Source organism: Coregonus lavaretus (assembly GCF_964263955.1).
Source record: "Coregonus lavaretus genome assembly, chromosome: 33".
Taxonomy (NCBI): Eukaryota; Metazoa; Chordata; class Actinopteri; order Salmoniformes; family Salmonidae; genus Coregonus; species Coregonus lavaretus.
This window is the reverse complement of record NC_140020.1, coordinates 23,094,031-23,110,620: the sequence shown is the minus strand read 5'-3', so window position 1 is coordinate 23,110,620 and position 16,590 is coordinate 23,094,031. Positions and strand designations below refer to the sequence as shown.

Genomic DNA, 16,590 nt, shown 5'->3' with positions numbered 1-16,590 from the left:
GGCAGGGACTGGGGAGTTTATCAGGATCAAAAGACATTTGAAAGCCCAGATAAAAAGTTAGAGTTAACCCTGCCTCAGTCTTCTGAATACCTGGGAAAGCAGGATAATTACACAAATTGTAATGCCAAAGACACACCAGAACGGCTTTCCAAAAGGGGTTAAGTGTTCCTGAGTGGTCCAGTCTCAGTCCTGACTTAAATCTGCTTGAAAATTGTTGTCCGTCAATGTGTGTGTGGACAACATGGATGTATGTTGCCTTAAGCATTGTGGCAAGTTAGTAGAATCTTATTCAAAATTATTTACAGCTGTAATGGCTGGCAAAGTTGCTTCCACTAAGTATTAACTCTGTGGTGTGAAGACATACGCTATCAAGACATCTTTGTTTTCTATTTTTAATTAATTTGGAACATTTTCTATAGTTTTTCTTTCACACTGACAATATGGAAGTAGGCTGTGTACATCATTAGGAAAAAATATAATTTGAATTCTAAGGCAGCAAAATGTGAAGGCTGTGCAAGGGGTGTGTAGACTTTCACTATGCTCTGTAATTCCTAGTTGTTTTAGTGTTATTATTTAATCTGATGCTTTCAGGCAGTTATGAACTAATCCCAGAAATGGACCATAGACTATATAGCAATCCCCTGTCTTACTGAGTGATAACACAACCAAAACAACCAAGGCATGGCACCCGGTAGGTTGGTTGGATTATTTTAGTTTAGAATACTACTGAAGCTAGAGGACGATGGGTTTCGAGTAATACGATTTTAATTTAAAAAACTATCCTGAGTAATAAAAATGAATTATAGAGCACACGCTGCAATTTATTATCATCAAAGCAAGCCAACTACCAAATTCTGATTGGAAATGTAGACCTATGGAGCTTCTCTTTACCTTTTTATCCATGTACTGAGTACAGTAATCTATCCATACACCAGGTGGTGGTATAGTCAAATAAACACATTCAAGAGAATGTACAGGGTGTTCAGAAAGTATTCACACCCCTTAACCTTTTACACATTCTGTTGTGTTTCAATATCCCATAATGTCAAAGTGGAATTATGTTTTTTCAAATTAATTTAAAATGAAAAGCTGAAATGCCTTGAGTCAACCTGTTTGTTATGGCAAGCCTAAATAAGTTCAGGAGTAAAAATGTGCTTAACAAGTCACATAATATGTTGCATGGACTCACTGTGTGCAATAATAGTGTTTAACATGATTTTTGAATGACTACCTCATCTCTGTACCCCACACATACAGATAATTGTAAGGTCCCTCAGTCGAGCAGTGAATTCCAAACACAGATTCAACCAAACAGACCAGTGAGGTTTTCCAATGCCTCGCAAAGAAGGGCACCTTTGGTAGACGAAAAAAAATTAAAAATAAGACACTAAATATCTCTTTGAGCATGGTGAAGTTATTAATTACACTTTGGATGGTGTATCAATACACCCAGTCACTACACAGATACAGGCATCCTTCCTAACTCATTTGCCGGAAAGGAAGGAAATCGCTCAGGGATTTCACCATGAGGCCAAGGGTGACTTTAAAACAGTTACAGAGTTTAATGGCTGTGATAGGAGAAAACTGAAGATGGATCAACAACATTGTAGTTACTCCACAATACTAACCTAATTGACAGAAGGAAGCCTGTACAGAATAACATACATCCTGTTTGCAACAAGGCACTAAAGTAACACTGCAAAACAATTGGCAAAGCAAATAAACATTTTGTCCTGAATACAAAGTGTCCTGAATACAAAGTCTTCCAATACAACACATTACTGAGTACCACTCACCATATTTTCAAGTCTGGTGGAGGCTGCATTATGTTATGAGCAATGTTCCCTCTAATTGTTTTCGACAAATTTCAGGTCTGCTGAGCGCAAACTTGAACATTGTGAACACTGAGGCTGTACCCGCTTTAAGTTACAGTTTTAACAGTGGCCAAGTAGGGTACTGTGGCTATTTGATCATAATGTAGGCCTACCAGAATGGCCTACCATCAAAAACAATGGAGAAAATGCATCCTATAACATTTTAACATGGAAATAGCTGTTCTATTATTCAGCCTACAGTAGCAGCCAATGTGTGGTGTTCAATGTAGGCCTACATTCCATGAGACTTTTGAAAGAAACATGCAGGGCTTGACATTAACCTGTTTATCCACTTGTCCTTCAGACAAGGAGGTGACTGAAAATGTTGTTGTGTTGTTTGATGCAAGAAACCACTTTACAAAATAAAATGCATCATTATTTCCATATCATTATTAAAAAGAAACAGAGAAATTATGCTACCCTCTGCCTATCATATTACAACACTGCCTCTTTAAAAAAAAAAAAATGTTTTGTGCTATTGTAGGAAGCAACCACTCCCCTATTGCTGACGACAAATTATCTATAACTGGGCTAATAACTCACTAACTAGCAAAGGATATGAACAAAATGTGCACATGTGGCTACATGCAGCTCTCACTTTGATCTCAAAACAAGCACATCCACTCATGACCGCTCATGCTGTAAACACAGTCCAGTTCAAAGTGAATGGCACAGATCCATATATGGCAATGGTCTATTTGCATATCGGCCTACTGCAGCTCTGATTGGTAATGCTGCACGGGTCTGTGTAGAGTACAGTCTTGAGGGTCAATGCAATAAAATCATACATTTAAATAATTAGCTTTTTATTTTTATTTTACTGGGCTGATGGTGCCTGAATCTGATGGTCAGTCTCAGCGGAGGGAGAGAGCGACAGACTGAGAGTCCGCCTCTCAACATCCCTTCGCTCTCTCTTTCCTCCACTAACACTGACCAAAAAGGAACACTGTCTTCCAGCTGATGGCAAAACTTGAGTCGCAACGCATTATTTCTGCCTCATGCACAAATTCATGTTGTTACTCCTATGAACAGAGAAAGTTAAATATTCCTCTATTTTAAAAAAGACCAAAGCTGCTAATAATAACAATGCAATATAGATACACTTTCCTACTCATTCATTACTGCTGCAGTGCATGTTGTAGCACTGAGTGGAAATAGGAAGAATGCGCATTTTATGGCTTATAAAAGTGTTGAATACAAAGTGTTGACAGTGCTGAGTAAGAACTTAAACATGAACTCGTTCATAAAAACAGCAGCTCTTTGCTGTATTAGTTGACAGTCTCTCTAGTCATGGTTTCAAACGTATCAACTTTGCTGTAGCTTTCTTTTATGCCTGCTACGTTACTGCAGACACAGTAATCTGAGCCATCCGATTGGCCAATGGTAGGCTTATAGTGCACTTGATTTGCTCTCCGGGCCGCCGGGAAGGCAGAATTTGTACCTTTAGACACATTAAATGGTTCAAAATGGCAACAGTTCCCTACCTGGCCCGCAGGGCCGCTGAATCGGGTTCACCTACCGCCAACAGCATGAGACTAATAAAAAAAAAAATAGGAACACAAGGCTTTATTGTTGGGTTTTTTACATAAATGTTGGGCGATGGACTAGGAATGCCTTGGAGATCATGATCGACCGGTTGGTGACGCTGCTCTAGAAAGTTTAGTGAAGTTCAATCTCATGCTTCTCTCTGTGGGCTAATATTTCTTCTGCGTGGCAGTCCTGGGGTAGCTGCATGGCAGTCTCTGGGCTACTGCGCGCCCACCTGCAGCTTAGAGGGAACATTGGTTATGGGTATGCTTGTCATCGGTAAGGACTAGGGAGTTTTTTAGGATAAAAATAAATGGAATAGAGCTACAGTAAGCACAGGCAAAATCCTAGAGGAAAACCTGGTTCAGTCTGCTTTCCAACAGACACTAGGAGACAAATTCACCTTTCAGCAGGACAAAAACCTAAATCACAAGGCCAAATATACACTGGAGTTGCTTACCAAGATGACATTGAGTGGCCTAGTTACAGTTTTGACTTAAATTGGCTTCAAAATCTATGGCAAGACTTGAAAATGGCTGTATATCAATGATCAACAACCAACTTGTCAGAGCTTTAATAATTGTATGTAAATTATATATTTCTGTATTCAAGCTTTTGTAAATTAGCAAACATGTCTAAAAACATGTTTTCACTTCGTCATTATGGGGTATTTTGTGCAGATGGGTGAGATTTTGTATTTATTTTTATACATTTTGAATTCAGAATGTACCACAACAAAATGTGGAATAAGTCAAGGGGTATGTATACTTTCTGAAGGCACTATAGATGTGGAAATGTATCAAGTGTTGACTTGCTGAGTGCGCAGGAGTACTGACAGCTGTGAAATGGGGAGTCACTACAGACCCCCTGGTTGGATTCTAGGCTGTATCACAACCGGCCGTGATTGGGAGTTCCATAGGGCGGCGCAATGCCGGTGTACGCTGTCATTGTAAATAAGAATTTGTTCTTAACGGACTTGCCTAGTTAAATAAAGGTAAAATAAAAAAATTAAAATTAAAATTCAGACCCTTTGCTATGAGACTTGAAAATGAGCTCAGGTGCATCCTGTTTCCATTGATCATCTTTGACATGTTTCTACAACTTGATTGGAGTCCACCTGTAGTAAATTCAATTGATTGGATATGATTTGGAAAGGCACATACCTGTCTATATAAGGTCCCACAGTTGACAGTACATGTCACTCTGACATAGCTCTAGAGTTCCTCTGTGGAGATGGGAGAACCTTCCAGAAGGACAACCATCTCTGCAGTACTCCACCAATCAGGCCTTTATGGTAGAGTGGCCAGACGGAAGCCGCTCCTCAGTAAAAGGCACATGACAGTCCGCTTGGAGTTTGCCAAAAGGCACCTAAAGACTCTGACCATGAAAAACAAGATTCTCTGGTCTGATGAAACCCAGATTGAACACTTTTCCCTGAATACCAAGCGTCACGTCTGTAGGAAAGCTGGAACCATCCCGACGGTGAAGCATGGTGGTGGCAGCATCATGCTGTGGGGAGGTTTTTCAGTGGCAGGGACTGTGAGACTAGTCAGAATTGAGGCAAAGATGAACGGAGCAAAGTACAGAGAGATCCTTGATGAAAACCTGCTCCAGAGCGCTCAGGACCTCAGACTGGGGTGAAGGTTCACCTTCCAACAGGACAATGACCCGAAGCACACAGCCAAGACAACGTAGGAGTGGCTTCGGGACAAGTCTCAATGTCCTTGAGTGGCCCAGCCAGAGCCCGGACTTGAACCCAATCGAACATCTCTGGAGAGACCTGTGCAGCAATGCTCCCCATCCAACCTGACAGAGCATGAGAGGATCTGCAGAGAAGAATGGGAAAAACTCCCCAAATACAAGAAGACTCGATGCTGTAGTCGCTGCCAAAGGTGCTTCAACAAAGTACTGAGTAAAGAATCTGAATACTTATGTAAATGTAATATTTCAGTTTTTCAATTTAAATAAATTAACAACAATTTCTAAAAAATTGTTTTTGCTTTGTCATTATGGGGTATTGTGTGTAGATTGATGAGGGGAAAAAACAAGTTAATCAATTTTAGAATAAGTCTGTAACGTAACAAAATGAGGAAAAGGTCAAGGGGTCTGAATACTTTCAACATGACAACGATCCTAAGCACACAGCCAAGACAATGCAGGAGTGGCTTCGGGACAAGTCTCTGAATGCTACAGTTTGACAAGTACATGTGGTAGATAACTAGCTTATTAATTATTTACAAGCAAACTAGTGAATGCACTAGAAAACTAAACAGCTACCTAGCTACTGAAGCTCAAAAAGGAAGTTGGATTATCTTATCCTTTGAGGCTTTAAAAGTGTTCTTACCCTATGATTTTGAACATTTTAAGCAACTGGGAAACATCTATGGCAGGCATTGTTGTCACCTTAGCTTGCGACATAACTTATGAGAGATAGGAAGCACGAACACCACCACCAATCAGCCTACACCACTGCACACATACCTGTCGTTACTATGACAACTAGCGTAGCCTTGTCAGCAAATGACTGCTGTCTGAACACACACACATCCGATTTGGTCACTTGTAACTTGCTGTTTGGACAGTCAGTAGTCAAAAACGGATTTGAAAAACAAAATTGATTTGAGCATTAAGGCCTGCAGTGTGAACAAGGCTTAAGAGGGGGCTGAAATGTGAAATGTGAGGGGTCAAAATAACAAAAATCTGTGATTCAGATCAGTGGAGGCTGCTGAGGGGAGGACGGCTCATAATAATGTCTGGAACGGAGTGAATGGAATAGCGTCAAACACATGGAAACCATGTGTTTGATTTATTTGATACCATTCCACCTATTCTGCTACAGTCATCACCACGAGCCCATCCTCCCCAATTAAGGTGCCACCAACCTCCTGTGATTCAGATCCACATTTTGCATATTGATTTAACATGTATGGTCATATTAAAAAAATATATCTATAAATAGCATACCTGTTTCATTTTATTTGGTCTTCCACACTACCTCAAGCTTTAAGACATCATTGGGCTTTATCATACCTATTACTTCTACAGTTTGTGCCAGGTGAAACTACTCTAATTTGGTCCCAGGGAACTGGACGGCGGCCATATTGGAAAATTGCTTCCCTACAGTGTGTCAGGTAAAATCTGCATTGGCACTATAGCTAGACATCTTTAGTAAGACTTTTTGTGGCTTTTTGTAAAAGTTTTGTATTTTCATCATAAAGCCATTTTGTTAAAAGGGGTTACCTATTTTTCTGCTGGACATAATGCCTTCCTATGGGATTTTACATACAGTGATGTGTACAGGGCAGGTTTGCTGTCCCATTTCTTAAAAGTGACACAGTATATAATATTATTTATCATTGTAACCAGTAGACTTCAGGGAACACTAGATAACATTTTTAAGGCTTGTGATGTCACGAGAGGCTGTGTCCTGGAGGGACGTTACATCCCCCTGAGGTGGCTGCAAACCCAGACAGCTATGGCTCCATCTGCTGGTATGGTCGGGAACTCCACCCCTCTATGGCCAATCTTCCCACGCAGCTGAAACAAATCAGGAGCTGATGAGCTGAAGGTTTGGAAAGGGAAGAGACACACTGAGGGAGTGTGTGGGGGGTGAAGAAACACAGTCTCCAACCTGGGCTCTCTGGAGGACAAGAGTGCTGCACGTCCACTTCCAGGAGGAATATAAGGATTTGGAGACACTTACCTTTGGGAAATACTCACCTGTGGATATATGCACCTGTGGAAATACGTGAGAGACATTGGGAAGGACTTTTTGCTGGGTTGGCCACTAGCTGCAACGTGGACTACAGTAAGGCTGGGGAAAAGTTATCTGAGCGAGTGAGAATTATGATTTTGGATGTGGAAGAGACATCCCTGAACTGTTAACCCTTAAAGAGCCACAAGAGAACAGACTTTTGTTATATTTTCGTTAATTTCCCAAGACCTATAATAAAATCCTTGGTTTGTTTGAACCTTGTCTCCTTGCACTACTTGAGCAACCCCGCTGAAAGCTGTGTAGCCTCTCGTGACGTCACAGGCTTTAAATGTAAAACAAAATTAAACCAGGGTGAAAACATTGACACCAACCAGGGTCACACTTTATTTGATTAGTCCAGATTTTCCATCTGTAGATGCTCTACAGATGGTCATACTATCAACAAACTATCTGTTGATAAGCAACTGCTTGCTAAGGTTACAGTTAGGTTTAGAATAAGGGTTAAGGTTAGGGTAAGGGTTAAGTTTAGTGTTAGTAGATATTTTAAATCTTACTATAAAGCCTCTACAAATGGTCTATCCAAATATAGTGTTACCAAAAGCAGTAATCCAGTTAGATTTTGGGGCACATTTTCGCCACTATTGTGCAATTTTTTTAAAGGATACATATAGTGCCTTCATAAACTTTTCATACCCCTTGACCACAGGAGGTTGGTGGCACCTTAATTGGGGAGGACGGGCTCATGGTAATGGCTGGAGCAGAATAGGTGGAATGGTATAAAATACATCAAACACATGGTAAATACATCAAACACATTGTTTCCATGTGTTTGATGCCATTCCTTTTTCTCCATTCCGTCCATCATTATGAGCCGTCCTCCCCTCAGCAGCCTCCACTGCCCTTGACTTAATCCAGATTTTGTTGTGTTACAGCCTGAATTGAAAATTGATTAAATAGATTATTTTTCTCACCCATCTACACACAATACCCCATAATGACAAAGTGAAAACATGTTTATAAATGTTTGCAAATGTATTATTTCAAATAAAATACAGAAATATGTAATTTACCTAAGTATTCACAACCCTGAGTCAATACTTTGTAGAAGCACCTTTGGTGGCGATTACAGCTTTGAGTCTTGGGTATGTCTGTATCAGCTTTGCACATCTGGATTTGGGGATTTTTTCCTATTCTTCTTTGCAGATTTTCTCAAGCTGTTAAATTAGATGGGTAGTGGTGGTGAACAGCAGTCTTTCAATTATATTCAAGTCTGGGCTTTGGCTGGGCCACTCAAGCGTTGCTTTGGCTGTATGCTTGGGGTCATTGTCCTGTTGGAACGTAAATCTTCAACCCAGTCAAAGTTTGTTTGCACTCTGAAGCAGGTTCTCATCAACGATTTGCCTGTATTTGTCTCCATTCATTGTTCCCTCTATCCTTACCAGTCTCTCAGTCCCTGCCGCTGAAAAGCATCCCCATAGCAGATGCTGCCACCACCATGCTTTTTATTCTCCAGACATAGCGCTTTGCATTCAGGCCAAAGAGTTAAATGTTTGTCTCATCAGACCACAGAATATTTTGCCTTATGCTCTCAGAGTTTTTCATGTGCCTTTTTGCAAACTCCAGGCGTGCTTTCATGTGCCTTTTTCGCAGGAGTGGCTTCCCTTTGGCCACTTTCCCATAAAGCCCAGATTGGTGAAGTGCTGTAGAGACTTTTATCGTTCTGGCAGGTTCTCCCATCTCAGCCAAGGAACTCTGTAGTTCTGCCAGAGTGGTCATTGCGTTCTTGGTCACCTCCCTGACCAAGGTCCTTCTTGACCGGTTGCTCAGTTTGGTCAGATGGCCAGCTCTAGGCAGAGTCTTGGTAGTTCCATATTTTTTCAATTTCCTAAGGATGGAGACCACTGTGCTTTTGGAAACCTTCAACACTCTAGAAATAGTTTTATACCCTTCCCCAGATATATGCCTCCTCACAATTCTATCTACTGACAGTTCCTTGGACTTCATGGTATAGTTTCTGCTAGTGATGGGTCATGCGCACAAGCATCGGCTCTGAGAGCCGGCTCTTTGTAGTGAATCAGAAGAGCCGGCTCGCATCGAGTGAGAGCCGGCTCCCAGTTTTTTGCCCATTCGCTGCTTAGGTTTCACTTTCACAGAGGTCTGTTATGATTGGCCAGCATGGCGACCAGCATGCGGCATTCACGTGAGAATTAAGGATGTGTAAACAGAGAGGGGGCGGGGCAGACACACCACTTGACTCCACTGCAAGTGAAGAGAGAGACAGAGCGGACTGAGGAGCGTGTGTGCGTCTTGCATTGTCGTGTCGTTTAACTATGAGTGACACTAGAAAGCGAAGCAGCATCTGGCTGCAGTTTAAAGATATTGGGAACAAGAAAGCAGAGTGCCTTCACTGCAAAACGAAGGTCACTATAAGAGCAGGTTCCACCACAAACCTGCATAGACATACAAGAACTGTCCATCCTACAGTGCAGTTAGAGGAGAGAGGGCAAGCCAGCTCACCATCTACTGATCCTGGTGTGTCTCATACCAGAACAACAGCTGCTGTAACGTCTACTGCCATCCCCATGCGTGCAAGTATAACCTCTCCTACTGCAACTCAAAGCAAAATAAGTCAGTTTTTACCTAAACTGATGACCCCAGCCAAACAGCACAGTATTGATGATGAGTTGGCTAAAATGGTAGCTTCTGATTTTCAACCCTTTTCCATTGTGGAGGACAAAGGAATGAAAAACTTTGTCAAAGCCCTAAATCCCACATACACTCTACCCAGTAGAAAAACACTTTCCCAAACAATGATCCCAAAACTATATGACACAGAACGTGCATTATGGCAAGAAAGGGTGACAAAAGCTCCATCAGTTTGCCTGACAACTGACTGCTGGACCTCCAGAACAACCTGCTCTTTCATGTCTGTCACTTGCCACTTTATTGAAGATTACAAGATGACATCTTGCCTTCTGGACTGCTTCGAGTTCACCGACAGACACACTGCAGAAAACTTGGCAGTGGAGCTACTAAGAGTGGCAAAAGAGTGGCAAGTAGAGGACAAAGTGGTGTGCTGTGTGAGTGATAATGCTGCAAACATCACCAAAGCCATAAAAGTTTTGAAGTGGACCCATCACCCATGTCTGGCGCATACACTAAACCTGGTGGTTAGAGATGCTCTGAAGGTGATCAAAACAACCGTGGATAAGGTGAAGGCTGTTGTGGAGTTTTTCCACAAAAGCACAGTAGCAGCACAGAAGCTAAAGTCCACACAGCGCCAAATGGGGATTCCTGAACTGAGGCCCAAACAAGAGTGTGCCACCAGGTGGAACTCAACATTTGATATGTTGAAACGAATGCTTGAAATAAAAGATGCCATCATCTCCACCCTGGCCCTCATCAACGCATCTATTGAGCCATTAAGCCAAGAGGAATGGGAGCTGGTGAAAGAGGTCTGCGCCGTCCTGGAGGTGAGGAGCTACCTTGAGGAGCCCCTCATCCAGAGAGCAGAAGACCCACTGAGCTGGTGGCAGGCCAAGGCCTCAGTCTTTCCACTCCTGGTGAAGGTGATGGAGGGGAGACTATGTATTGTTGCCACATCAGTTCCTTCTGAGAGAATCTTCTCCAAAACAGGGCAGATACTCACGGAGAGGCGAAATCGTATCAGGCCTATCAGCCCATCCAAGCTGAGGCATCTGATCTTCCTGAATGCCAACCTGCCCTGAGGACTAATGCTGTTTGCTGGAGTTTGGTTCTGGTTTTGATTCTGTTCTGTGGATTTGTTTGAAGTTTATTGTTAATTTGTGCAATAAAAAAGTTTAATTGAAATAAACAAATGTAAGAGTGGTTTTGTCACAGAATAAATGCACAGAATTAGGCATTATAAGGTCTCTCATAAAAACACTGAAAGCAAAAGGGTTTTCAACACATAAACCATGATTTTTTTTCAAAGTTAAGGTAAAATATAGGCTACAAAAGATCCTAAATAAAGAGCCGTTCGGGAGTCGAAAGAGCCGGCTCTTCTTTGGGAGCCGAGTCAAAAGAGCCGGCTCTCAGAAAAGAGCCGAACTTCCCATCATTAGTTTCTGCTCTAACATGCACTTCTTTGGAATCAGGTTGGCGGATTGCATCCAACTCTTAGGTGCATACACCGCCACCTACTGTACTGGAGTGGGAGGCCTAAATACATAAAATTCCAGTAAATCAATATTGGAAAAAATGAAAATTACCCTGCCAACTATTAGCACTCACTAAAAAAATAAGCCTCCCCATTCCACTATTCAACCCTATCTAATCCTACTCCAGGCCAACAGTCTGGGAGGACAGAGCATTACCAGTAGTAAAACCTCGCAATCCCAAATACTTCTCTGCAGCTGCCACCACAACCTCTATTTTCTGTGACTTACTTTCCATTTCTGCAGTACAGCTGACAACCATGGCTATGAATGCTAAGAAACCCACCTTACTGAAGCACATATTATTCCCATCCATCTCTGCCTACTCCTCACAGGATCCCTCACCCTGTACCAATCCTTCTCTACCACTCTCTAAACTGCTTCAGCATACAACACTTTCTGTACTACTCTGACCCTGGCAACCTCAACCTGCCATTCTCTCACCAGACATCTCAGATTTCCAGCCCAATGGGACCCCCACAGCTAACACACACACAACTTTCTCCACCAATACTACACATTCCTTCGTCTCATGCCCTCCTGCACACATCTAGGAATCTCCCTCCTACACACTGCTGCAACATGACCATAAGCTTGGCACCTAAAACCGTATCAAAACTCAATAGGACAGACAATGTCTTCTCCGTTTCACCACACTTTCCACCAGGTCGGGCACCACAGACACCAAGAAACTTCAGTTTCAGCTGATCCTCCTCAACACTTAATTCCACCCCCGTTATCGTGCCTTTCAATGGCGCCCTGCACCGGAGAGCAAAGCAAGTCACAGTTCTTGTCGCTAGTCGGGTGGTCCGGGGCACCCGCTCCCTCAAGACAGAAGAAACACAATAAATCACCACGAGTCCACTTAATGTTACTTTCACCGACTCAACAGTCCCCAACCTTTTCTCCACCCAACCTGACACCACATATGGATCAGCCAGAATACAAGGATCCATTCTTTCCGCAAATCTCAATCCCACTGGGCCAGAATCAACCTTGTCATCATCGGGATGAGGCTCGAACTCACCGGTCCTCACCGCATCCTCACTCTCGTCAAGTTCCATCTCTGAATTACTGGAGCAGAAAACATATTTGTCACGTTCGTTCATCGACGGGACGGACCAAGGCGCAGCGTGATATGCGTACATGTTTATTAAATATTAAACACAACGACAAAACAACAATAAGTCAAGGGGTATGAATACTTTCTGAATGCACTGTATGTATATATGGCATATTTAAGCCATTTTATTGTGTTCTCCACACCTCAACATTTTAAGCCATCATTGGGCATTATTTTTGTAAACACAGCCATGTGAAACCTGTCCTATTTGGCCCCATGGAGCTGGTTGGCGGCCATATTGGAAACAGCTGCCTTACAGTGTAATAGGTTAAATGTGCAATGACACTATAAGTAGACATCTTTAGTTAGACACATCCTGGCTTTTTGTAAAAGTTTTGTTGTGTCATCATAAAGGCATTTTGTTCAAATGGGTTACCTATCTCCCTGCTGGACATAATGCATTCCTATGATTTTACCTAGAGTGACAAGTACAGGACGTGTTTCCTGTCACATTTCCTAAAAGTGACACTGTATACAATATCATAGTATGTGTCATTGTAACCAGTAGACTTCAGGTATGATATATACCTTTTTTATAGTGTAAATGGTAACTTTGTATTTAAGTGGTCCTCTTTAGCTCAATTGGTAGAGCATGGCGCTTGTAACACCAGGGTAGTGGGTTCGATCCCTGGGACCACCCATTTGTAAAAATGTATGCACACACTGTAAGTTGCTTTGGATAAAAGTGTCTGCAAAATGGCATATTATAATACACCACTTTGAAAGTGAGAATATCACAATTGTTGCGTTCATCAAGGTAAAAACAAAGACCTATACAAACATTTTAAACTATTTTGGGGCCATCTAAACCCAAAAAGTAAAAGCAGGTAACTGCATTTTCACATTGACGTATAGGGGACGCTAAAGGCCGACCAGAGGCTTTGCTGAAATTCCATTATATCAGGGGGTTTTCAGCGCGAAAAATGATACAAGTGTGGCAATTTTCACGCTTCTATACCAAATCGAACTATTTTCAATCTTATCTAGTACTGGACTAGAATTTGATAAGAGGTGCATTACGTTCTTTCAGCCAGGCACTGTACCATGTCGTCGCCATGGAAACCTCTTTAGTCGCTGCAGTGCGTTTCCGTGGTGTAAACAGTATATGCGTGTGCGTGGATTCTGTTGAAAATTACAGGGTCGAGAGAGATATTTTCAAGGTGTCTGGCAAATGAACGCGTAAACTATAACATGCTTCTTCATTGTTTTTTTGTTAGCTTGGAGTAGAGATATATATTTTCTGTTGTTGATAGTAATGTTTTTAGCACAGCAAAAAGGGCATAATCTGCTACTCACTCTACTTCAGGTAAACTCCAACCTGGCTAGCTAGCTACAGTAACGCGTTAGCTAGCTACGTTAGTAGGCTAACTTGATTCTTGATAGGTAGCATCTGTGGGTAGATGGATTTCAAAGCTTTGCTTTGGTAGTTATGTTGTTGTAAGATAGCTAGCTGACGGTAGCTATTTTGGCAAACTATTTTTCGGTTTACATGTAGAGTTTTGCATTGGCTAAATCTGTCTCAGCTGTTTATTAGTCAGCAGCAATGAAGCACTTTCATCCATCGAAATGGACTTCGTCATGCTGTCACTTGGAACAGGTCAAAACTACGCAAATATAGGAACTGAACTTGGAAACATTTGCTTCTGTTATTTCAAGATAATAAACGACGTCTCTAAGGGCACCAGGTAACTGTAGCAAGCTTTTAGGTCGTGTTATTCTAAAAAGCTAGCTAGGTAGCCAAACCAACATAGTTGATGAGAGCTTTTTGTGGGAATTGAGTGCATCACTGTTTGTGATAGTAAGTGACAAGGTGGGATATGTTTTTCATTATTTAAACATAGATAGAAAGCTGTCAAATCAGAGAGGAAGATGATCATGCATTTTCGGATGTGCTTGGAACTAACGTTACTCAGCATCATCATCTCTCACCACTGCTACCCATCAAGTTCCAAGGCACTAACGTTAGCTAACATCAAATAAGCTTTCTCGTGGGTGGATCAGCTTTCCCCAAATCAAAGAATTCATCTTACACATTCACAGTTTGGAGCCAAGACCATGACAAGGCTTTAACACTTGCGACAGCTATTCCAAAAAGGACACTAAAAACACAGATGTTCGTCAGCAAAATGACTTTGAACCAGTCCAGTCTGTTTGGGCAGGTAGACGATCTGCAAGAGTTAACGTTCATCGAAAGACCTATACGCAGGAGTCTAAAGGTATTTGACAAGTGCATAGCTGTGTTTGAAATATTTAGCTTCTACTATTTGTTCACTATTTTCTGCGTGATGTTTTGTATGCCTTTTTCTTGAGAAAATTATCTTTGTAGAAATGTTATTGAAATAATTTCATACATCAGTAAAGAACACGATTATAGTCTATGATTAGATATTCTGATATCGAAGCCTAGGTTTGTTAATGTTACGAATAGCCTATATGTATCTGAAAATGTATATGTAGCTATGTGGACAATGCTTATTGTCACCTTCATCTGTCATTTATATTTTCCTTTTCTTTTTAGTTATGGTTCTGCTTTATTACAGCAAAACATAGGAACCTGCCTACACTTAGCCATTGTCATGACTTAGCCTATGTCATTACTTTTAGTTCCTCGCACTAATAGTCAATGGAACATGCTATCGCACTGTAGCCTGGCGACACGGCAGCGACAGTTATCATTTCAGGATCAGTGTAGGCAACCCCTGTGAAATCGTTACTTGCACGAACCAATGTCGCGTTCAAAACAACTGGGAAGTCAGAAATATCCGACTTCAATGCGTTCAAGACAACAGGGAACTAAAAAAATTATAATAACACCTCCTACTGGGAAAAATCGTTTTGAACGGTCATCCAACTTGGAATTTCAAGTCAGGAACTCGGGCCTCTTTCTAGAGGTCCGACCTGAAGATCACTGACATTATGATTTGACCTAGTTTTTTTTCCAAGGTCCCATTTGTCTTAAATTGTGCTTTCCGAGTTCCCAGTTGTTTTGAACGCGGCAGAAATCACCACAAGAACAGACTATGTAACGGGGTTGCCCACACGTTTACTTTCTCCTGTGACGCAGCTTCTGTCAGCTATTTGCATCACTGGCTCTCTTTCTCCCCCTCACTTGCCCGTTCCTCCACTGCATACAGTATCTGCAGCACAGTCGAGGATTTCCTCTCCATCAAAAATAGTCACCCTCCTCTATGCTGTAGTTCAGGGTTTGGTAAGAGGCGGCCCAAGGGCCAAAACCGGCCCCCAAGCGTTTTTTTTCTTCCTCCCTGCTGTAGTTTGTGGATCCTCTTGGTGCAAATGTGATATTAAAACATGGCCAACCTTAGGGAATGCATAAAGGTTTAAGAGTCCCATCCTTCTCCTCCTCCTCTCTTTAAATGCTTGTTAGGCTGCCAGCGGGGTAGTGAGGAAAAGGTTAGGCTACTTTAACGCTCTCATTCTCTGACATTGGAGTTGGTCACCTCAATCTATCGGATAGTGTATGCATGGCTGCTGCTTCCGAGGTGGGCGGGTGTTTTCTGTGTCGAGGAGGATCCAGAGTGAGGCGGCTCAGATAATGAGAGAAGCCTCAACGTAAGAGACTACGCACACACACACCCACACTCCCCCCGGTCCACCACGCATGCTCTCCCACGCAAGCAAACGGGGACAGAGAGAAATAACTGCAGTCAGTCTGTCGTGCCTCGCTGCAACCCCCTTACTTATGACTCGCTGAGTCAATTTAGAGCCGTGATCAGAATCCTGTCCAGCCCTCACCACATCAACCCCAAATTTGCCCTCCTCCTCCCCCACTCAAGTCTGGGTAAACAGGTAATTACTAGTGCAATAGGATGCCCAGTCACAGTGGTAGAGCCAGTGAGGCGACAGAAGGGGCCAGAATGTAGATAACCTTCCCTCCCATCCACACACACACATTCACATAATGGAGTCCTTGTGTGTACGCGTGTGTACGCTACCCACTGGGCACACAATGGTTGAATCAACGTTGTTTCCACGTAATTTCAATGAAATGACGTTGAACCAACGTGGAATAAAGGTTGAATTGACTTTTGTGCCCAGTGAGTAAGCATGCTCATAAGTTGCTTAGTTATCGATTTGGTCGCCAGCACAGTGGATTTGTAGATGGCGATGTGTCCTTTATAAAGTTGTCCAATGTCTGTTTTTATTTGGCTTGAA

At 42.2% G+C, this 16,590-nt stretch overlaps 1 protein-coding gene across 1 annotated transcript in view; it reads left to right on the top strand.

Annotated features, from left to right (window-relative positions):
• The first annotated feature begins 13,446 nt into the window (after positions 1–13,446).
• ppp4r4 (protein phosphatase 4, regulatory subunit 4) overlaps positions 13,447–16,590 on the top strand; it is a 139,130-nt gene continuing 135,986 nt past the window's right edge. Inside the window, exon 1 of the mRNA XM_084150816.1 lies at positions 13,447–14,633. Within this exon, the coding sequence (XP_084006942.1) occupies positions 14,529–14,633 (105 nt within the window). The 5' untranslated portion in view covers positions 13,447–14,528. The remainder of the gene's footprint in view (positions 14,634–16,590) is intronic.